Source organism: Ctenopharyngodon idella, chromosome 3 (assembly GCF_019924925.1).
Source record: "Ctenopharyngodon idella isolate HZGC_01 chromosome 3, HZGC01, whole genome shotgun sequence".
Taxonomy (NCBI): Eukaryota; Metazoa; Chordata; class Actinopteri; order Cypriniformes; family Xenocyprididae; genus Ctenopharyngodon; species Ctenopharyngodon idella.
The window spans coordinates 38,228,839-38,246,003 of NC_067222.1; the positions used below are offsets into that span (position 1 = coordinate 38,228,839).

Consider the following 17,165-nt stretch of genomic DNA (forward strand, 5'->3'; position numbering starts at 1 on the left):
AGGAAACAATCCATTCAATTTTCCTCATTACATATGGATATTGTTGAAAGTTTAATTCAGGCATCTGCGTGTGCGCTCATGGGTCCTAATTATCTTGGGTAAATGTCTGTGTTTTCTTTTTATCCAGGAGGGAAACTTCGCTAGATTTTTGCTTTGAGTTTGACGCGAATTTCAAATTAAACGGCTCTTGATCTAGAGTACGGTACTCATCTTCACTGAAAAGGTATGTCTGATGTAAAAACCGGGTTCATTTGTGAACGTTTACTGTAGTTTGCGGTGTTTTTGTTTGCGGGTCTTGTTAGCTAGCCAGCTATGCTAGGCTAACAGCCTATCCAGACCGCACGCGACGCGACAAATTACAGAGCGCGCATGTATTATAATATTGTAATTGCACACATACAGAATAAACAGCTCCGTCCGTGTAGTTTGACGCGAGCAGTTATTCGCAACAAAGCGTGATTTGGTTCAGTCAGCTGCTGCTGTGCGCGCAGTGAGGGATGCTGCTGTGCGGCATCGCGCAAAAAATGCGCATCTGACAGGTAGATTCATTCAGTGCGGGTTATTTGCTCTTTAATCAAACATAGGCGGGCAGCATATTCATTAGAGTAAGTTGCTTCGATTGAGCTAACTATGGAAACCCAGGGAGTAATTTGCATTTTTTTTTTTTTAAGCATTCTCGCTTCTCCATTCATGCATTGTTCTCTCTCAGAAGATTTACAATACACTGTAATTATGGATTTTAACTTTCTGCAAATTATTTTCAGCGATTTAATATACATGTTTGTATGATAATGGTTATCAACTCCTCTTGTTAGAATTAACGGCTTCTTAATTTAACACATTGGGTCGGATTAAACTATCATTTTCGCATGCGTTGATTATGAAAACATTACTTTTTTTTTTTTTTTTTTTATAAATATTCTCGCTTCTCCATTTATACATTGTCGTCTCACCGCACTATTATAGATTTTCATTTTCTGCTAATCGTCCTACATGGTTTGATTAACAGTTAACAGCTCCTCTTAAAGGGATGGGTCACCCCAAAATTAAAATGATCTCATGATTTACTCACCCTCATACACCTAGAATGGCTTATGACTATCTTCTTTCAGACAAACACAATAAGTATATTTAAAAATATCCTTAGTCCTCCAAGGTTTATAATGGGCCTTCCAAAGCGATGCGTTTTTCTAAATAAATAAATAAATAAACAAATAAGTTTAGAAATTCAAATAACTAGCTTCTGGTGGACGATCGTACACAGAATGCGCAAGTCGACTTGCGCAAAATGAGTAATCCTCTGCGATGTATGACGCAGGATGTAGGCGTATTGTAAGCTTAGACGCCTCACGGTTCAAACAAATAGGGCTGTGCAACAAATTAATCTCCTCTTATATTGAAATCCTCTGAAAATTCTCTTCAAAAATTATCAGTGACTGGTGTTTTGTTTTGCTCTATCCTCTGCGCCTCTGTGTTCATCAGTACGTTGTGCGTCAGGTCAAAGGATACTCTTCTGTCGCAAATCGACTTGAGCATTCTGTGTACGGTCGTCCGCCGGATGGTAGTTATTTGAATTTATAAAGTTTTTAAATATGTATATTTTTCCTTAAAAAAACGCATTGCTTCACTTCAGAAGGTCTTTATTAACCCCCTGGAGTTGTATGGATTACTTTTTTAATGGATGGATGCATAATAATAATAATAATAATAATAATAATAATAATTTTATTTATTTAAACTTTAAAACGTGGCCCCCCATTCACTACCATTATAAACCTTGGAGGACTAAGGATATTTTTAAATATATCTCTGATTGTGTTCATCTGAAAGAAGATAGTCATATACACCTAGGATGGCTTGAGGGCGAGTAAATCATGGGATAATTTTCATTTTTGGGTGAACTATCCCTTTAAAGTCGACATGAAGTGAAACCAGTGAAACCACAGGTGACACATGCTGGACTTCAATCATTTTGTCCGCTTAAACTCTGCCCCTTTCTTATAATTGACTGCAAGTTTTTTTTTTTTTTTTTTTTTTTTTTTTTTTAAAAAGCGGTCTCAAAAACCAACAACAACTGATACATGGAACCAAATCTCAACCCTACACAAAGCTCATCTTTGATCACCCAAATGACATATTTAAATGTTTTGAAAAAATTGTGCCTTAAAATAGTAACACTACACCCTTGCTTTATTTAGTATATGCTGATCTATAAATGTTAATTAGCCCCGCCTCCACTCACTCACACAAGCTCAGAGATCCACTCGGTCAACTCACTGAGGTAAACGCTGCACAATGGTATCGCTCTTTACAACATGCGTAATAGTAATTAATATGATTAGCCTTTTGCTTTACCACGTTATCAAACAGCTAATGCCATGTTCCTGTTCACGAGTCAGACAGCTGCCTTCTAACAATCAGTATCCTTAGAAATGCTTTGAACAACTCAGAACGTCAGAGGAGAAAGCCATATAGTTCATCATAATATCGTTATATACATCATACACCCACAATATTGCTAAATCTACACGACTTTTCATATTAACAGAAAAATATACCGGGATAAACTTGGCTTGTCTTGAGACTCCCTTGCTCGGTCAGTTAATGTTATGTTAAAGTCCGCCGGCACGTTGACCGGATTGGTTACAAGGCAGTTTGTGACGTCACAGACACCAGCGATTTTTATTTTTTTTCAAACTGCGTTTTTGAAACTGTCTTTAGATCGCTGCAGTTTTAAAGAGAAAATACTCGGCAATGGTGTTGACTGATGAATTTGCTCATGGTTTGTCTTAAAGCATATTAAAATCACCATAGACTTATAAACAGCATTAAAAACTTTACCACAGGGGGTCTTTAATAAAGTTAACAGCCCCTGAATTTATCTGAAAATGACATTATTGCGTGGTAGTTGTTTGGTAACATTGAAAAGATGTAAACACTGTGAATCATGCTCATTTTGACTCATGATGATCAAACCCACAGTGTCAATCATGAAACCATCTTGTTTGTCTATTTTGAACTTCATTGAATTGAAGGGAGAGCTGCAATATTTGTTATAATTAGAAACCCCAGAGGAAATGACAACAGGTTTTACTAATGTGTTAATTAGGAAAACATGTTCAGTCAAATAGTTAAGTAATAGCCTTATCGCTACTAATTCAATTAGCGCACATTTCATTTATACTGTACATAATCACAGATGCTGGGGGACTCCAGGACCTTTTGATTGAGAGAACCAGGATTTGTATGATTCAGTCAGATTTTGCAATGATGAAGATTGTGAAATGTACACATATTCTGTAATAGAACCATAATCAACAGTGCGTATCGCTACTGCTACAGTTTCACTGCTGTATGTTCTTAGGAAATAAAAATCCAAACGCTCCCTAGATATGTTTCAGACTCTAAAATTACATTTCCTCATTGGTATGAACCCAATGTACTTTTAAGGTTTACCTTTTCTCAACCACTGAGATTGCAATTAATGTAATATTTAAAAAAAGGTCCAAATGGAAGCAAATGCCCCCCCCCCCCCCATAATTCTTTATCGTAATAACTACAGGGTTATTGAGTTAAATATTGATAGTGAATAGCAAGGAAGAAAATTGCACAATGACTGTGTAGTTTTACAGATACATGCGTCTTGCTTATAAGAGAAAATATTGTCTCTTTTGCAGGTTTTCAATCATTTAGCGGGCCACAAGTCATGTCTGGTATAGCGTTAAGTCGCCTCGCACAAGAACGAAAGGCTTGGCGGAAAGACCATCCTTTTGTAAGTATGATGTTTCCGATCACGGATGTGAGGCTGTTATATTAGAAATTAAGAGGGCGAGATGAGGTTTTGTTTTACTTTTAAATGTTTGAGAAGCAACAGGCTTTGTGTAGACCTGTGGAGGGTATTTTTATCAGTTCCAAATCAACAACATTTTTAGAAACTTATTTTCAAAATGTCTTATTAATTTATTTAGATGAAGATGAAGTATTAACCTTTGGCGGAAAAGCAACGAAGGGGTTACTGAAGGGGAGTTCTTTCCATTTGCGTTGGAGAAGTTATTTTAAGATGTCGCTTTTATTTAATGGTTTTTTTTTTTTTTTCAGCTGAGAAGTCACTATTGAAACTGTTGGGGTGTATGTGCTCACACAAATGAGACCATAGGTTAAAAAGCTTCAAGAGTCTGACATTTTGAAACTTTTCAAGCCACCTACAGGATTTCCAAAAAAAAAAAAAAAAAAATTTCTCTTATTTTTCAGGGTTTTGTAGCCGTACCAACAAAAAACCCTGATGGAACTATGAACTTGATGAACTGGGAGTGTGCCATCCCAGGGAAAAAAGGGGTAAGTGCTATTTTGATGTTTACAGTACAGATGTGCATAACTGTTTTTGCCTGGTATGTACATCCTTATCAAATGCTTTTGTTTTTTTGTTTGTTTTTGTTTTTTGTTTTTTTTTTTCCCCTCAGTGACTACTGAATGTCATTTGTATGTTAAACAGAATGTAAATGAGTACCTTTTTCTTCTCAGACACCGTGGGAGGGAGGCTTGTTCAAACTTCGGATGCTGTTCAAGGACGACTATCCTTCCTCTCCACCAAAGTGTAAATCAGATGTCCAGTGGGGCTAATCTGTTATCTGTACTTTGTATGCACATTATGTTGTTTCTAATTGTGCCAGATTTTTATCATGTGACTTCTTCTACAGGTAAATTTGAGCCTCCTTTATTCCATCCGAATGTATATCCGTCTGGTACCGTATGCTTGTCTATTTTAGAGGAAGACAAAGACTGGAGGCCTGCCATTACAATCAAGCAGGTAAGCTGTAAAGGCTGCACACCTTTTTTTTTTTTTTTTTTTTTTAAAAACCTTTCTAAATTGACTAGGGATGCTCATTAAATGGTTAATTTTGACTAATTAATATTCTCAGTTCAGTGGTTTAAAAATAATTTTAATGGGTTAGTTTACCCAAAAATTAAAATTGTCACTTATTACTCCCCCGGTGTTCCACATCATAAGACCTTCGTTCATCTTTGTAACACAAATTAAGATATTTTTGATAAAGTGTGAGAGGTTTCTGTCCCTCTATAGATATCCAATGCAACTACCACTCCAAGGTCTGGAAAGGTAGGAAAAACATCAATAAAGTACTTCATGTGACTCCAGTGGCTTAAACTCAATTTTATGAAGCAATGTGAGTGCTTTGTTTGTGCAAAAAAAAAAAAAAATCATAATTTACCACTTTATTTACAAAATAACATTATCCAAAGCATGTTCATGCAACAATGTCAGCTCTCGTGTGAATGTACAAAATGCATGTGTTGTGATGCTCTGGTAAACATACGCATGTGCGTTGAGTTGACGTGCGAATCTGAAAAATCCTTTTTGTTTTTTTTTTTTTTTTTTTTTTTGCACAAAGCACTTGCGTTGCTTCATAAAATTGAATTTAAGCCACTGGAGTCACATGAAGTACTTTTTATTGATGTGTTTTCCTACCTTTTTGGACCTTGAAGTGGTAATTCCAGTAATTCCATTGGATCTCTATGGAGGGACAGAAACCTCTCAGACTTCATCAAAAATATCTTAATTTGTGTTCCTAAGATGAACGAAGGTCTTATGGATGTGGAACGACATGAGGGTGAGTAATTCATGACCGAATAATTTTTTTTTTTTTTTTTTTTTTTTTTTTGGTGAGCTAACCCTTTAAGTAACTTTTGAAAACATTTTGCTGCATGGTTAAAAAAAAAAAAAAAAATATATATATATATATATATATATATATATATATATATATATATATATATATATATATATATATATATATATATATATATATATATATATATTTTTTTTTTTTAAGAGGGGGGGGGGGGAAATCACATTTTATTATGTAAATAAAATACCAGTAAATAAAGCAAAATGTTGGCAATCATTACAAACACTATAAACATAGCTGTAGGCTATTTAACAAAACAAGAATGAAGAGAAAAAAAAAAAAAAAGTAGCTATATAAATGTCAAGCCAAAACAAATTTATTTAAAGCGAAACAGAAGCCGGTGTTGAGCTCATGTAGACAACCTTGCTCATTAGGCACGAATCCAAATGTTTCCATATTTGTGATATATTTGGACACCAAAATAGACTTTGTACTTTACTCGTGTTCCAATATCAACGTAAAACATCATCCTTCACATGAGCAGAAATGTTTTTGGCATTAAAAACACCACCGTGGGACGGTGCTCATGCTGAATGGCACAAATTGTACCGTGTAAGGGTTTTTTTTTTTTTTTTTTTTTTAAATATATGTTTGGTTGACTTCTATTTTCATGTTGACCAGAGTGTGATGTTAGGTTGGCAATTTTAGAGTGTGTGTGTGTGGCGCCGGTGCGATCACTTGAATCGCTTCTTTGTAACAGTGGAAACTAGGGCTGGGAGAATAAATCAATTTGGGGATTGATTCTGAGATTTTCTGAATGCATCACAAGTCCCTCTTGAATTGATTCTGAGCTTAGTTTTTAACAGCAGATGGCGCTCTAGGCTAGTTTTTAACCGCGCACTCAAATGCTTACGAAGAAGAGTGCTCATGCATTTGGCTATGTACTTGCACCTCAGAATGCTTTTATGATGTGAGATTAATGTAAACAGCCCGCTGCAACACCCTTGTAATTCGCTTCAACCTTTTCGAACTTAATGAATGGTTATTTCATAGAGTGTGTGTGTGTGTGTGTGTGTGTGTGTGTGTGTGTCTCTAAGGAATTAGAAGCAAGCAGAGTACAGCTGTTTCTAAAGCACGTAGTGCCATCTGCTGTTAAAAAAATGAGGCTCCGGATCGATTCAAGAGAATCGCAACGCATTCAGAAAATCTCAGAATCGATCCAGAATCATTACTTGATTCATGACTCAACGATTTATTGTCCCAGCCCTAGTGGAAACAATTTAGAATACTCCATTTATGGTCCTTCAGATAAGAGTAAGATGCATAATCATTTGAAATTGTAAAGGGTCTACTTTTATTTGTTTACGTTCACAATACAAACAAAACCTTGTGCGTTTGTAAAATAAAGAAAACAAACGGGATGTGCTTACTACAGTCTTGGTTTCCGTTCCGTGTACTTGTTTGTGGAGTGCGTCAAAATAATGAACTGAAACTCTGCATATAGAACAATGGGGATTTACTTTATTTAGATACGAGTTTAACATTCAGGATGATGTATCAACAAATGTGTTGTTGTAGGAAATGAATAAAAACATTTGCTAATAAACTATTCTATTTAATTTGTTTTGACAAATTAGTTGAATAATTGAATAACCAATGACAAACCAGAATCCCAGTAAAAGATTTATCTGAAAGGAAAAATTATTCAATGACTTATGTGCAGCCATATGAATATTTACGTATTTAATTGCCCTTATTTTAATTGAAGAGATGTCATAATAGAAACGCTGTGAAATCAAATTGAATGATTTCACTCAACTAACCTGTAGGTTTTAATGAAAGCAAAGATGTCTGAAATGTAGCTTTATGGAAAATTAAATAAACCCATTAATTACAGTAATAACACGTAGCAACATGCCACTTGGGGCCTCCTTCGGGGCCTTAGTTTTTATTTTGAAGTGTTAAAAAAAAAAAAAAAAAAAAAGTCACTTACTCTACAAATCCAAAATCTCACAAATGTTATTCAAATGAAGTTACAAAATTAAAGCAGGTGCGTGATTTGACGATGCGTGAATCCTTGTTCTGTTGTTTTATACTGCTATTTGCGCATGAAATCTAAACCCCTGGAAAACAAATGTTGTGGTGTGTGTTTTTTTTTTTTTTTTTTTTTTTTTTTTTCTCTCATTGTTAAATCTGAATTAAATTAGAAATCTTGTCGGATAATGATTGGTTAACGAGCGTCTGTTGTCGTTCGGTAAAAAATACGAACATGAAAAAATGAACATCCCTAAAATTGACACATTTGTTAAAGGTCCATTCAAATGGTATATCCAATAACAAAGTGTAATTCAAGATATTTAAGGACTAATTGTTTCATTGGTCTTTCTATTTAAGTGATGGATTTTTTTTTTTGTTTGTTTGTTTTTGGAAGATTTGAAATACAAATGTTGCATGGATTTGTGTGGTGATTTTTAAGAGTCCCCATAAGCCAGTGTTCAATGCGTTCCTGAAGAGGGCAGTATTATCTCACGAAGCACCACATCTTCTTTATATTTTTAGATCTTGCTAGGAATCCAAGAACTCCTTAATGAACCAAATATTCAGGACCCCGCACAGGCTGAGGCATACACAATTTACTGGTACGCACCTCCCAGTTCAAATATAGTCTTGCCTGTTGTGACTGAAATTCTTATTGCCTCTGTTATGAATCTTGTGTTTGCATTTCTGTTTCAGCCAAAACAGAGTGGAGTATGAAAAAAGGGTCAGAGCACAAGCCAAAAAGTTCTCGCCGTAAACCTCAAGATTTCGCACTGTAATGGAAATGGGTTTTGACCAGGTCTCCTCACCCCTGTTACTCCCCCTTTACAAATCATATCCACTTCATACTGATTTACTGCTGGGCTTAAAGAAATGAATGTGTCGTGCCATTGTTGATCCACTGATGCTCGTCCTAACAAACTCTTCCTGGAGGTTTTAAATTTGGCCTTTTGTATAATATATATATTTATATATCTTTTTTTTTTTTTTTTTTTTTTTTTTTTTTCTTCCCAGTTGGGCAAATCCACAGCAGAGGAGCTCACACTAAGTTGTGTGAGGTGTGGCTTTTTTTTTTTTTTTTTGTGGGTGGGGTTACTTGGTAACAGTGCTACATATTTACAAAAAAGGCACAATAAACATCCACATGCAGAAGAAATGATATTCCACAGATGCAGAGGCATGAGCCTAAAACTGCTTTTGTTTCGCTTAATCTTTTTCTTTCAGACTGGCCTCCTTAGTCTCTTTCATGGTTTTAATGATTTAAAACTTGCTATTAATGTCAGTATTTCAACTGCTGTAAAATGATACTTTTATACTTTCTTTACTTTTGAATTAGTGTCTATAGAGAGATTTCCATTCCTGATGCAGGCAGTGTACTAAGCATGTACCGTTCAGTATCATAGCATTGTGCTGCCTCGGCCGTCTGTGTTTCGCAAAAAAAAGGAAAAAAGAAGAAAAAAAGACTTAAGTAAAAGGCCTCTGAATCAAATGGTTAGTTAACCGCTGCATCAGTCTCTTTGTGTTTATATGGTGTTTTGTTCATGTAAGTGTATAGAGTAAATAAAAAATGTTTATACAAAGCCAGTCGTGACTGCAGGTACATTCTTCACATGGTTCACAACATGAATGGATTGATTTCAACCATGCTTGAAAGGTAAGTCTTCTCATGGTTCTTGGTCATGGTCACTCTTATGCTCGAAGACTTCTATGTGACTGGAATGGATTGATTTCAAGAGGTTGAATTTGTCTGGGTTTTATGTAGTGAGAAGAAACCAACAGATGTCGAATCATTTTGTGGTTTGGAATTGAATGTCTGCGGCAAATAACTTAACTTGTATATGTGGTATGTGTGACGCCTGGCACATTATTAATAATAGTAGTTATATTAGAGATGTAGTAAATGATGAAATAATACAATTTCATAATGAAATTGATGAAATGATAATACCAAAATAAAATTTTATATATATATATATATATATATATATATATATATATATATATATAAAAAAAATATATATATATATATATATATTAAAAAAAAAAAAAAAAATATATATATATATATATATATATATATATATATATATATTAAAAAAAAAATATAAAAAAAAAAATATATATATATATATATATTTTTTTTTTTTTAAACGTTCACGTCAACAGGAATTGGAAAACAATCGAAAATACCAGTTGATACCATTTTATTATTGTTAGCAACAATAAATGCATATTGTCAATTGTACATTTTTGAGTCTGCTTTTGACTCAAACAGTAGTTTCAGCACTCCTGTTTTGAGCATGATATTGATGAACCAATATGACAGTGCAGTCCCTAGTGAAAAATATGCTAAAATGTATTTGAAATACATTTATATTGTGCTAAGTATATTACAAATATTTACATATTTGTGCTTAATAAAAATACCCTGTAATTGTTCTTTTAGTATACTAAACTGGTATAAAAACTAATTCTGTACTTAATGCTCTTTAATTGTGCGGAAGTAGTGCTGAGGTCCAACTAAAGACGTACTTTTAAGTATATTTGATTGTGCTAAAGTGGAATTATTGCAAGTATACTTTAGACGTTATATATCAGTCTTTAAATGAAAGATATTCAGAGATCATACAATCCTTCATTTTAGGCACTATGTTAAGAAATGTGCATTGTGCAATAAAGAAATGGGCTACTACAAATGAAGTTTAATTATATCAGTAAGTAAATTGATGTAAATAAATGTGGATTTGAAGTAGCCTATAAATAGATTTTGGTGTAGGTTCTTTTTTTTCTTTTTTTTACCGGGGTGCCATCTTAAGTTATGAGGCTTGCATGCGATTTCATAACTACAGGAATATTAGCCATTTATGAGATCAATAGGCTTTAAGCCGGACGTCACATGAACAAGCAGGTCGCATTACATCTGCTTGTCGGAGAAAGTGTTAACGGCAGTACCGAACTGACGCCGATAGCCTATGGACATTTGAGGTAATCAGCTAACCTAGCTAGCTCTTTTTATTTTTTGCCGCTTTATTCAATTTAAATATCTTAGCAGTATTTAAAGTCTTAGCAGTTTATGCAACCGACCTCTGGTTTGAAACTACTTATGTGATAGGACTAAGAAATTCACCATCAGATTTAGCAGAAGCACTCTAAGGTAGATGCTGCCTAGCAGTTACAGACCAGGACCCCTACTTTGAAGATCAGTGTTTTGTTGGGTTGCTTAAAGGAATATAACAGTCAGAGAGCTATTATGCCCATGGGAAAATGCCCCACATTGCATGTTAAAGGTGAATCACTAGCTGGCCCTGAATTTGATAAGCCTTCTCTCATTGAAATGAGATGTTAAAGCTGGAGAATTTCCATGCTAATTATGCATTCTTCCTAACAAAGGTAATGTTTAATCACGCTGACATTAACTTGGTAAGGTGTTCTCACTGTGCTCCTGTGAGAATTGTAGCATTGAATTCTGTGAGCTTGTCAAGGCTGTTCTGATAGAATGGGGGAAACACTGGACTCCAGGCACTTGCGGAGGTCAGCACAATTATGAATATGAATATTTTTTTAGCATGATTTCTACAGCCTGAGCTGTAAGGAAACTGGCTAGAAACTATTAGCGGGAAACCCTGTCAGTGGAGAGACAGCTAATTGCAGGAAGAGATTTCTAAAGTGTAACTTCGTGGTAATTACTGGTTTTATTTAATTCTTTTTGAAAGCGTATTTTGATATTTTATAACTTTTTTTTATAACAAAAACTCAGCATTACTAAAGCTGTCACTATATAATTGGTGTTGGTTGCTAAGGCAAACATCATTACTATTGCTCATATTTGTGAGATTTTTCAAAAAGCTTACGATTCTTGGTATGCAACTCATCCTGTTTGTGCTATAGGTATGAATTGTGCTTAAATCTTGCAGATTGTTATCAAAGGTGTGCTATACCTTTCCGCATGATCTAAGTTAAGAGTTTGACCAGCGGATGATAAATGAGTGGAAAAATCCCATTGAATTATAGCCTACAATGAAAGTCCTTAGCCATCTATAGGGTTTTAAATATCATAGAAGCTTTGAAATGGGCTCTTTTTTTCTTGGGCTTGTGACTAGCCATCTAGCAACCAACCAGCACACCACAGCAACCACAAAAATGGCCTAACAACCACTCAGAACACCTTAGCAACCGCATAACAATGCACTAGCATTGTGCTGGCTTTATTTATAATGGAAAATGGCTCATGTTTTCTTGAGATCTAATTGGAGAGTAATATTCTCCATCCATTCATGACACAATGGGCTTTTGGAACCATATGAATCAATCTGCATTTTGCTAATAATGTCGAATATAAGAATGTCCTCAGAAGCTTTTAGAGTAATTTGTGTGTCTTGAGGGGTTTCTTACAGTAACCTTTTTGATTGCCATCTTTGATTAGCTGGTTAAATAAGATTAACACACAATGCAAATGACAGTTCTGCAATGCAAATTAAATCATTAACACTGCTCTACACACATCCTCGACACTGATGCAACTCATGCCTTTCTGAGTCTTTGAAAACGGTGGCGTTGATTATTTTTCTCAGTCACGTTTCATAAATGCTGATTGCCATTTAGACCTTTTACTCCTGTCATCTATTTCAATTTTAAATGACTATCTAGAATCGCTGCATATAATATCGATTTAGGAATCACTGAATGACAAATTATACATTTTCAGGTGTCACAGTCCGAGACCAGGAAGAGGAATTCCTTTGATGCATCCTTGTGTTTTATATATTTTCCTTTTCTTTGTATTTTATATCAATATGGTTCAAGATTATCCTATTCAATCAATGTGAGAATTGAGTTTGGTCAAAAGTAATCTAAAAGTAATCAAAAAGATTACATTACCTTAAATGTGTAATGTGATGTGTTATGTTACTAATTACAGTTTTTGTCATGTAATTTGTAATCAGTAACTGATTACAATTTGTAAGTAATCTACCCAGCACTGTCCATTCCCATACCCGCCTGTAGTTGTATTATGCTGTTGTTTTAGTCTGTGCCAGCCGGGGCGGTGCACTAATGATGTGCCCATGGAAACAGACGGAAGGGTCATTCTGAACCTTTAACACTTAACAGTAATCTCCAGTTGTCCACTGAGGGGATCTACCACACATTATATAATGTCAAGAAGCTGTCCTTTATTAGGTGGGAATAGAAGTTCTCTGCATATATTGATGCCTTAGTTCAAATATATGAGTCATTTTAATATCAAGAAATAACTTTCCTGTATTTGCGTCTTACTGTTTATAGAGCTGAGCTTTGTTTTTCATCAACTTAGACTTGACGTTCGTGAAGCCCTTCGAATTAACTAGATTTCTGCATGAATGACTCATGAAATGTGATTTCAGCTTCATCCAGGTACTAATAACAGACTTATTTAATTAGCAACATGCACAACATTTGACAGTGCTGTATTTTTAATGAACAGATGCTTTGTACAACCAAAATAATTAATGTAAAAAGTATGCAGGCACTTATATTTGGTAACTGGCAGAGCTAAATTGCTATTGCCGCTGATTAGACCATGGGAGTCATTATTAACATGTATTTTTATATTGTAGGCTCTTGAAACTATTTCATTAAAATCTATTTCAGCTCCTTCTGGCTTACCTTAAAGGAAGTATAGAAGCCTGCTTCTGCTGCTGAGTTAAAAAAGGTAATTGCAATTATTATTATTTTAACCAGCTGTGAATTAATATTTCGTAATTGCAACTTTATATATCCCAGCTGTGAGTTTATATCTTGAAATGTGATCTCTTTATTTCTTATTGTAAACTTGAGCTCAGTTTTTCACTCTGAGGTGGAAACGGGCTTCTGCAAGATCGCAACTTTCTATCTGATGCTGTTTTTTTGTTGTTGTTTTTAGATTATGTAACATTTGAAGAGGCTCTATCATGATCACTTGTAACGGCATTGAAGAACCTCCTAATAAATGAGCGCTTCCAATTACACAAAAGAGGAGACGTCTGTGCGATGACGATTCGACCCATGAAAGCATCGAGTGCAAGCGATGAAGGAAGCTTGAAAGAAATATTTCCATTTGATCCTTTCAAACTGTGATGTATTTTAATACAAAACAGTACGCAGCACCACAAGTGGGCTGGTGGAAGTGGAAACCTCTAGAGCTTCAAAGGACCCATCAATTGCGATGACTGGCTATTTATAAAGTGCAGGCCCTAATTCTCCGTGTTACAAGCACTCAGCATTTGCAGGAACACAACACAGTAGCATCCTGTTCAAATCTAATTCATTCTGACCCAACCACTTAGCATTCGCTCAAAAAGAAAGAAACGTGAATGCTGTAGTCCAATGGAGCTCATTACATTGGCTATAATGGCTCAATAACAGTGGCTCCAACTCTTAATTATGGTTTTTATGACTTTTAACATGTTTTATTTGTTGTGGGAAATATGTTTCAGTGCTAATGCATTTATAAATGACTAAATTGGACACATTAGATGTAGCCACTCAGCAGTGGAAACAAATGTGTCATAATAGAATGAGCTGTAAGCTGTAACTTTAGTTTTTCCGTGCTTTATAGGTGCTCCATGCTGAGGAATAACTAACTAAAAGTAGCAATGCTACTAACAGCCATATTAGTTAAACTGGAGTGCAGTTTTTTCTGTAACAAGCTATTTTGGTAACACTATTTCGATAGTCCACTTTAGACATTCTACTATAAGTAACTTTGCAACATACTACCAGTCATTAGAATATTAGTAGACTGTCTGCTTAATATCTTCTAACACTTTATTTTGATGCTCCCCAACAGACATTCTTGGGTTTTGAAATGTAAAATTTCACATGAACTCCAGAAGAAGAAGAAACACTCTGATACAAGAAAAAATGTATATATTTTCAATATTCATGAGAAATCTTAAATATCTAAGAATTAACTGTATCATCTTATTTAGGTAATATAAATAATTTAATTAAATCTAAACAGTGTGCTAAAAAACAATCAAATTTATGAAACCTACATTTTCTTTTTCAAACAAAACAACATTAAAGCAACATAAATGTTACTTTATAATGTTTTTAATGAAAATAAATACATTTTACTTGCATAAATGTTCACTTTGATAAAAAAGAACATATTTCATGCTGCAATGGTCAATCAATAAGCATGCATATTCATGTTTATCAACAAAATTGAGTTACAAAAGTGTGTGTGAGATATGGAAAAGAGGCTACATATATTTTACGAAAGTATTTCTGAGACAAATCTAACTCATATATCAGAAAAAGGTCTGCATAATGTGTAAAGCCTCATTTGATCCACAGGTTGAAATGGACCCGAAGCGAGAAAGTATAACTTTTTTTTTTTAAAGGGTTAGTTCACACAAAAATGAAAATAATGTCATTAATTACTCACCCTCATGTCGTTCTACACCCGTAAGACCTTCGTTCATCTTCAGAACACAAATTAAGATATTTTTGATGAAATCCGATGGCTCACTGAGACCTACATTGCCAGCAATGTCACCGAACCTCTCAAGATCCAGAAAGGTACTTAAAACATATTTAAAACAGTTCATGTGAAGTATTCTCGTTGCTTTATAATATTAAGGTAGAACCACTGTAGTCACATGAACTGTTTTATGATGTCTTTAGTACCTTTCTGGATCTTGAGAGGTTTGGTGACATTGCTGTCAATGCAGGCCTCACTGAGCCATCGGATTTCATCAAAAATATCTTAATTTGTGTTCTGAAGATGAACAAAGGTCTTATGGGTGTAGAACGACATGAGGGTGAGTAATAAATTACATTATTTTCATTTTTGGGTGAACTAACCCTTTAATGGTCATATCTCTTAATTAAAAAAAAAAAAAGTGTATTTTGATAGTTTGGTTTACATACTAAAAATATTTTTGTTTTATGTATCTCTTCAGGGTCAGAATGGACCCAAATGCATAATGAGGGTGAGCAGTGGTGTTCTATAAATTATAAATTACCATAAAGTAAAAATTTCTTCTTAAGTAACTTTAGAGTAGTTAGCTAATTTTTGTTTGTAGCTTTTAGCGTAGCTAACTACTTGTTCAAAACAGTAACCTGACTGTACTTTAATTGTGGTTATCTTGTCTCTTGAAAAGCTGCAGTTTTAAAACAGCTTCCCTAAGAACAATCCCAATCCATTCCACCATTCAATCCAGGTGCTACGATTTCAGCGCAGCTGTGAAATCAATGAAGTAAATAACCGTTGGATACATCCCCCATTCCCACCTTCTTGTGTGCAGGTAAAGCTGTTTAGAGCTTCTTCCAGCCATTTGGAAATCCTTGGCTGAGAAGAGATGCCTGGCTGGTGCTTTGTTTTATTGGCTCCGCTAAAGAATAATTTCAGTGTACTGAGAGGCACCTCACCCCAGCAGCTACGTAATTAATGTGTCCGAGCCTATTTATAGTCGTGAGGAAAGGCAGTGGAGACGTGGGTGGTGTAGATGGGTGAGGGGTACGCATGGTGGTGGGGTGTAAGGAATGAGCCGGAGGGGGGGAAGTGACACTTTGTGTTGCCTCTTGGTCGTGAATTCTGAGGCTTCATACTTGGATGACAAATAGTGAAACGTCCTGAGACGCAGAACCTAATTTTAACAAGTAGCCTACAACATGTTCCTGAATCAAAATATTTGTTGATCCTGGAATAACATTCCAGTGAACCAATCAGATTTGAGAGATAAGTTTTCTGTTTATGTCTTTATTCTTACAACCAGGGTTAGGTGCTTCTACATCAGTGTTATTTATCATTTCCCTCTGATTTAGGGATAACTTATGGGTAGGGTTAGGTTTAGGGGTAGGGATGATAAAATTTTTGTGCAGGAAAGTTATTCCAGGATCAACAAAATATGTTGACCCAGGAACACGTCTAACTCGCCAAAATCAGGACTTGCGCCCTGAGACAGGGTCTGAGGTAGCAATAAAAGACACAAATTGAATCAAGTCTAGAAACATCTGATCTTCAGAGGATCTCCAAATCATTCTACTTTTACCTCTTCTTTACAAAAAAAAAGCATGTACACAAGGTTTGAGATCAATTCAACAGAACTCAGTATTAATTCTGCTTTCTCAACAACACTCTGCAACAATTAAAGATCTTTATTAGCATCTCTGGTTCCACAAAGGACATCTTTAACATCTATATAGCCTTTCCACTCCACAAAAGGTTCTTTAAAATGTTCTTTAGATTATTAAAAATGTTATCCACACAAGAAAAAAATGGTTCTTTTAAGAATTTTTCACTGAAAGGTTCTTTGGGAAACCAAAAATTGTAGTTCTATTCTTAAAAATGGTTCCAAAAAAAGGTTCCAATTAAGTTTTTTTTTTTTTACAGCAATACCATAGAGGAACGATTTTTGGTTCCCCAACCTTTCAGTGTTCTGAAAAGATTCAGTGTGAAGAACATTTTAAAAATCTAAAGAATCTTTTTTCCACTATAAAGAAACGTTTTTGGAATGG

At 34.9% G+C, this 17,165-nt stretch overlaps 1 protein-coding gene and 1 long non-coding RNA gene across 2 annotated transcripts; both read left to right on the forward strand.

Moving 5' to 3' along the window:
• Positions 1 to 55: 55 nt before the first annotated feature.
• Positions 56 to 9,266, forward strand: ube2ia (ubiquitin-conjugating enzyme E2Ia). The gene is made up of 7 exons (XM_051887507.1): positions 56 to 223; positions 3,678 to 3,772; positions 4,252 to 4,335; positions 4,522 to 4,594; positions 4,698 to 4,807; positions 8,205 to 8,284; positions 8,379 to 9,266. The coding sequence occupies exons 2-7, from the start codon at positions 3,707 to 3,709 to the stop codon at positions 8,437 to 8,439; spliced, it is 474 nt and encodes a 157-aa protein (XP_051743467.1). The 5' UTR covers positions 56 to 223; positions 3,678 to 3,706; the 3' UTR covers positions 8,440 to 9,266.
• A 1,169-nt stretch (positions 9,267 to 10,435) lies between these two features.
• Positions 10,436 to 15,045, forward strand: LOC127509198 (uncharacterized). The gene is made up of 3 exons (XR_007929166.1): positions 10,436 to 10,667; positions 13,311 to 13,371; positions 13,582 to 15,045. It is a non-coding gene; the product is annotated as an uncharacterized LOC127509198 (long non-coding RNA).
• The last annotated feature ends 2,120 nt before the right edge of the window (positions 15,046 to 17,165 follow it).

What these genes read in the sequence shown, in the direction of transcription:
- ube2ia (XM_051887507.1), top strand. Translation starts at nt 3,707, where the DNA reads ATGTCTGGTATAGCGTTAAGTCGCCTCGCACAAGAACGAAAGGCTTGG. An exon ending in TCCTTCCTCTCCACCAAAGT is followed by an intron (nt 4,595 to 4,697) that starts GTAAATCAGATG and finishes CTTCTTCTACAG; the next exon opens with GTAAATTTGAGCCTCCTTTA. An exon ending in GAGGCATACACAATTTACTG is followed by an intron (nt 8,285 to 8,378) that starts GTACGCACCTCC and finishes TTTCTGTTTCAG; the next exon opens with CCAAAACAGAGTGGAGTATG.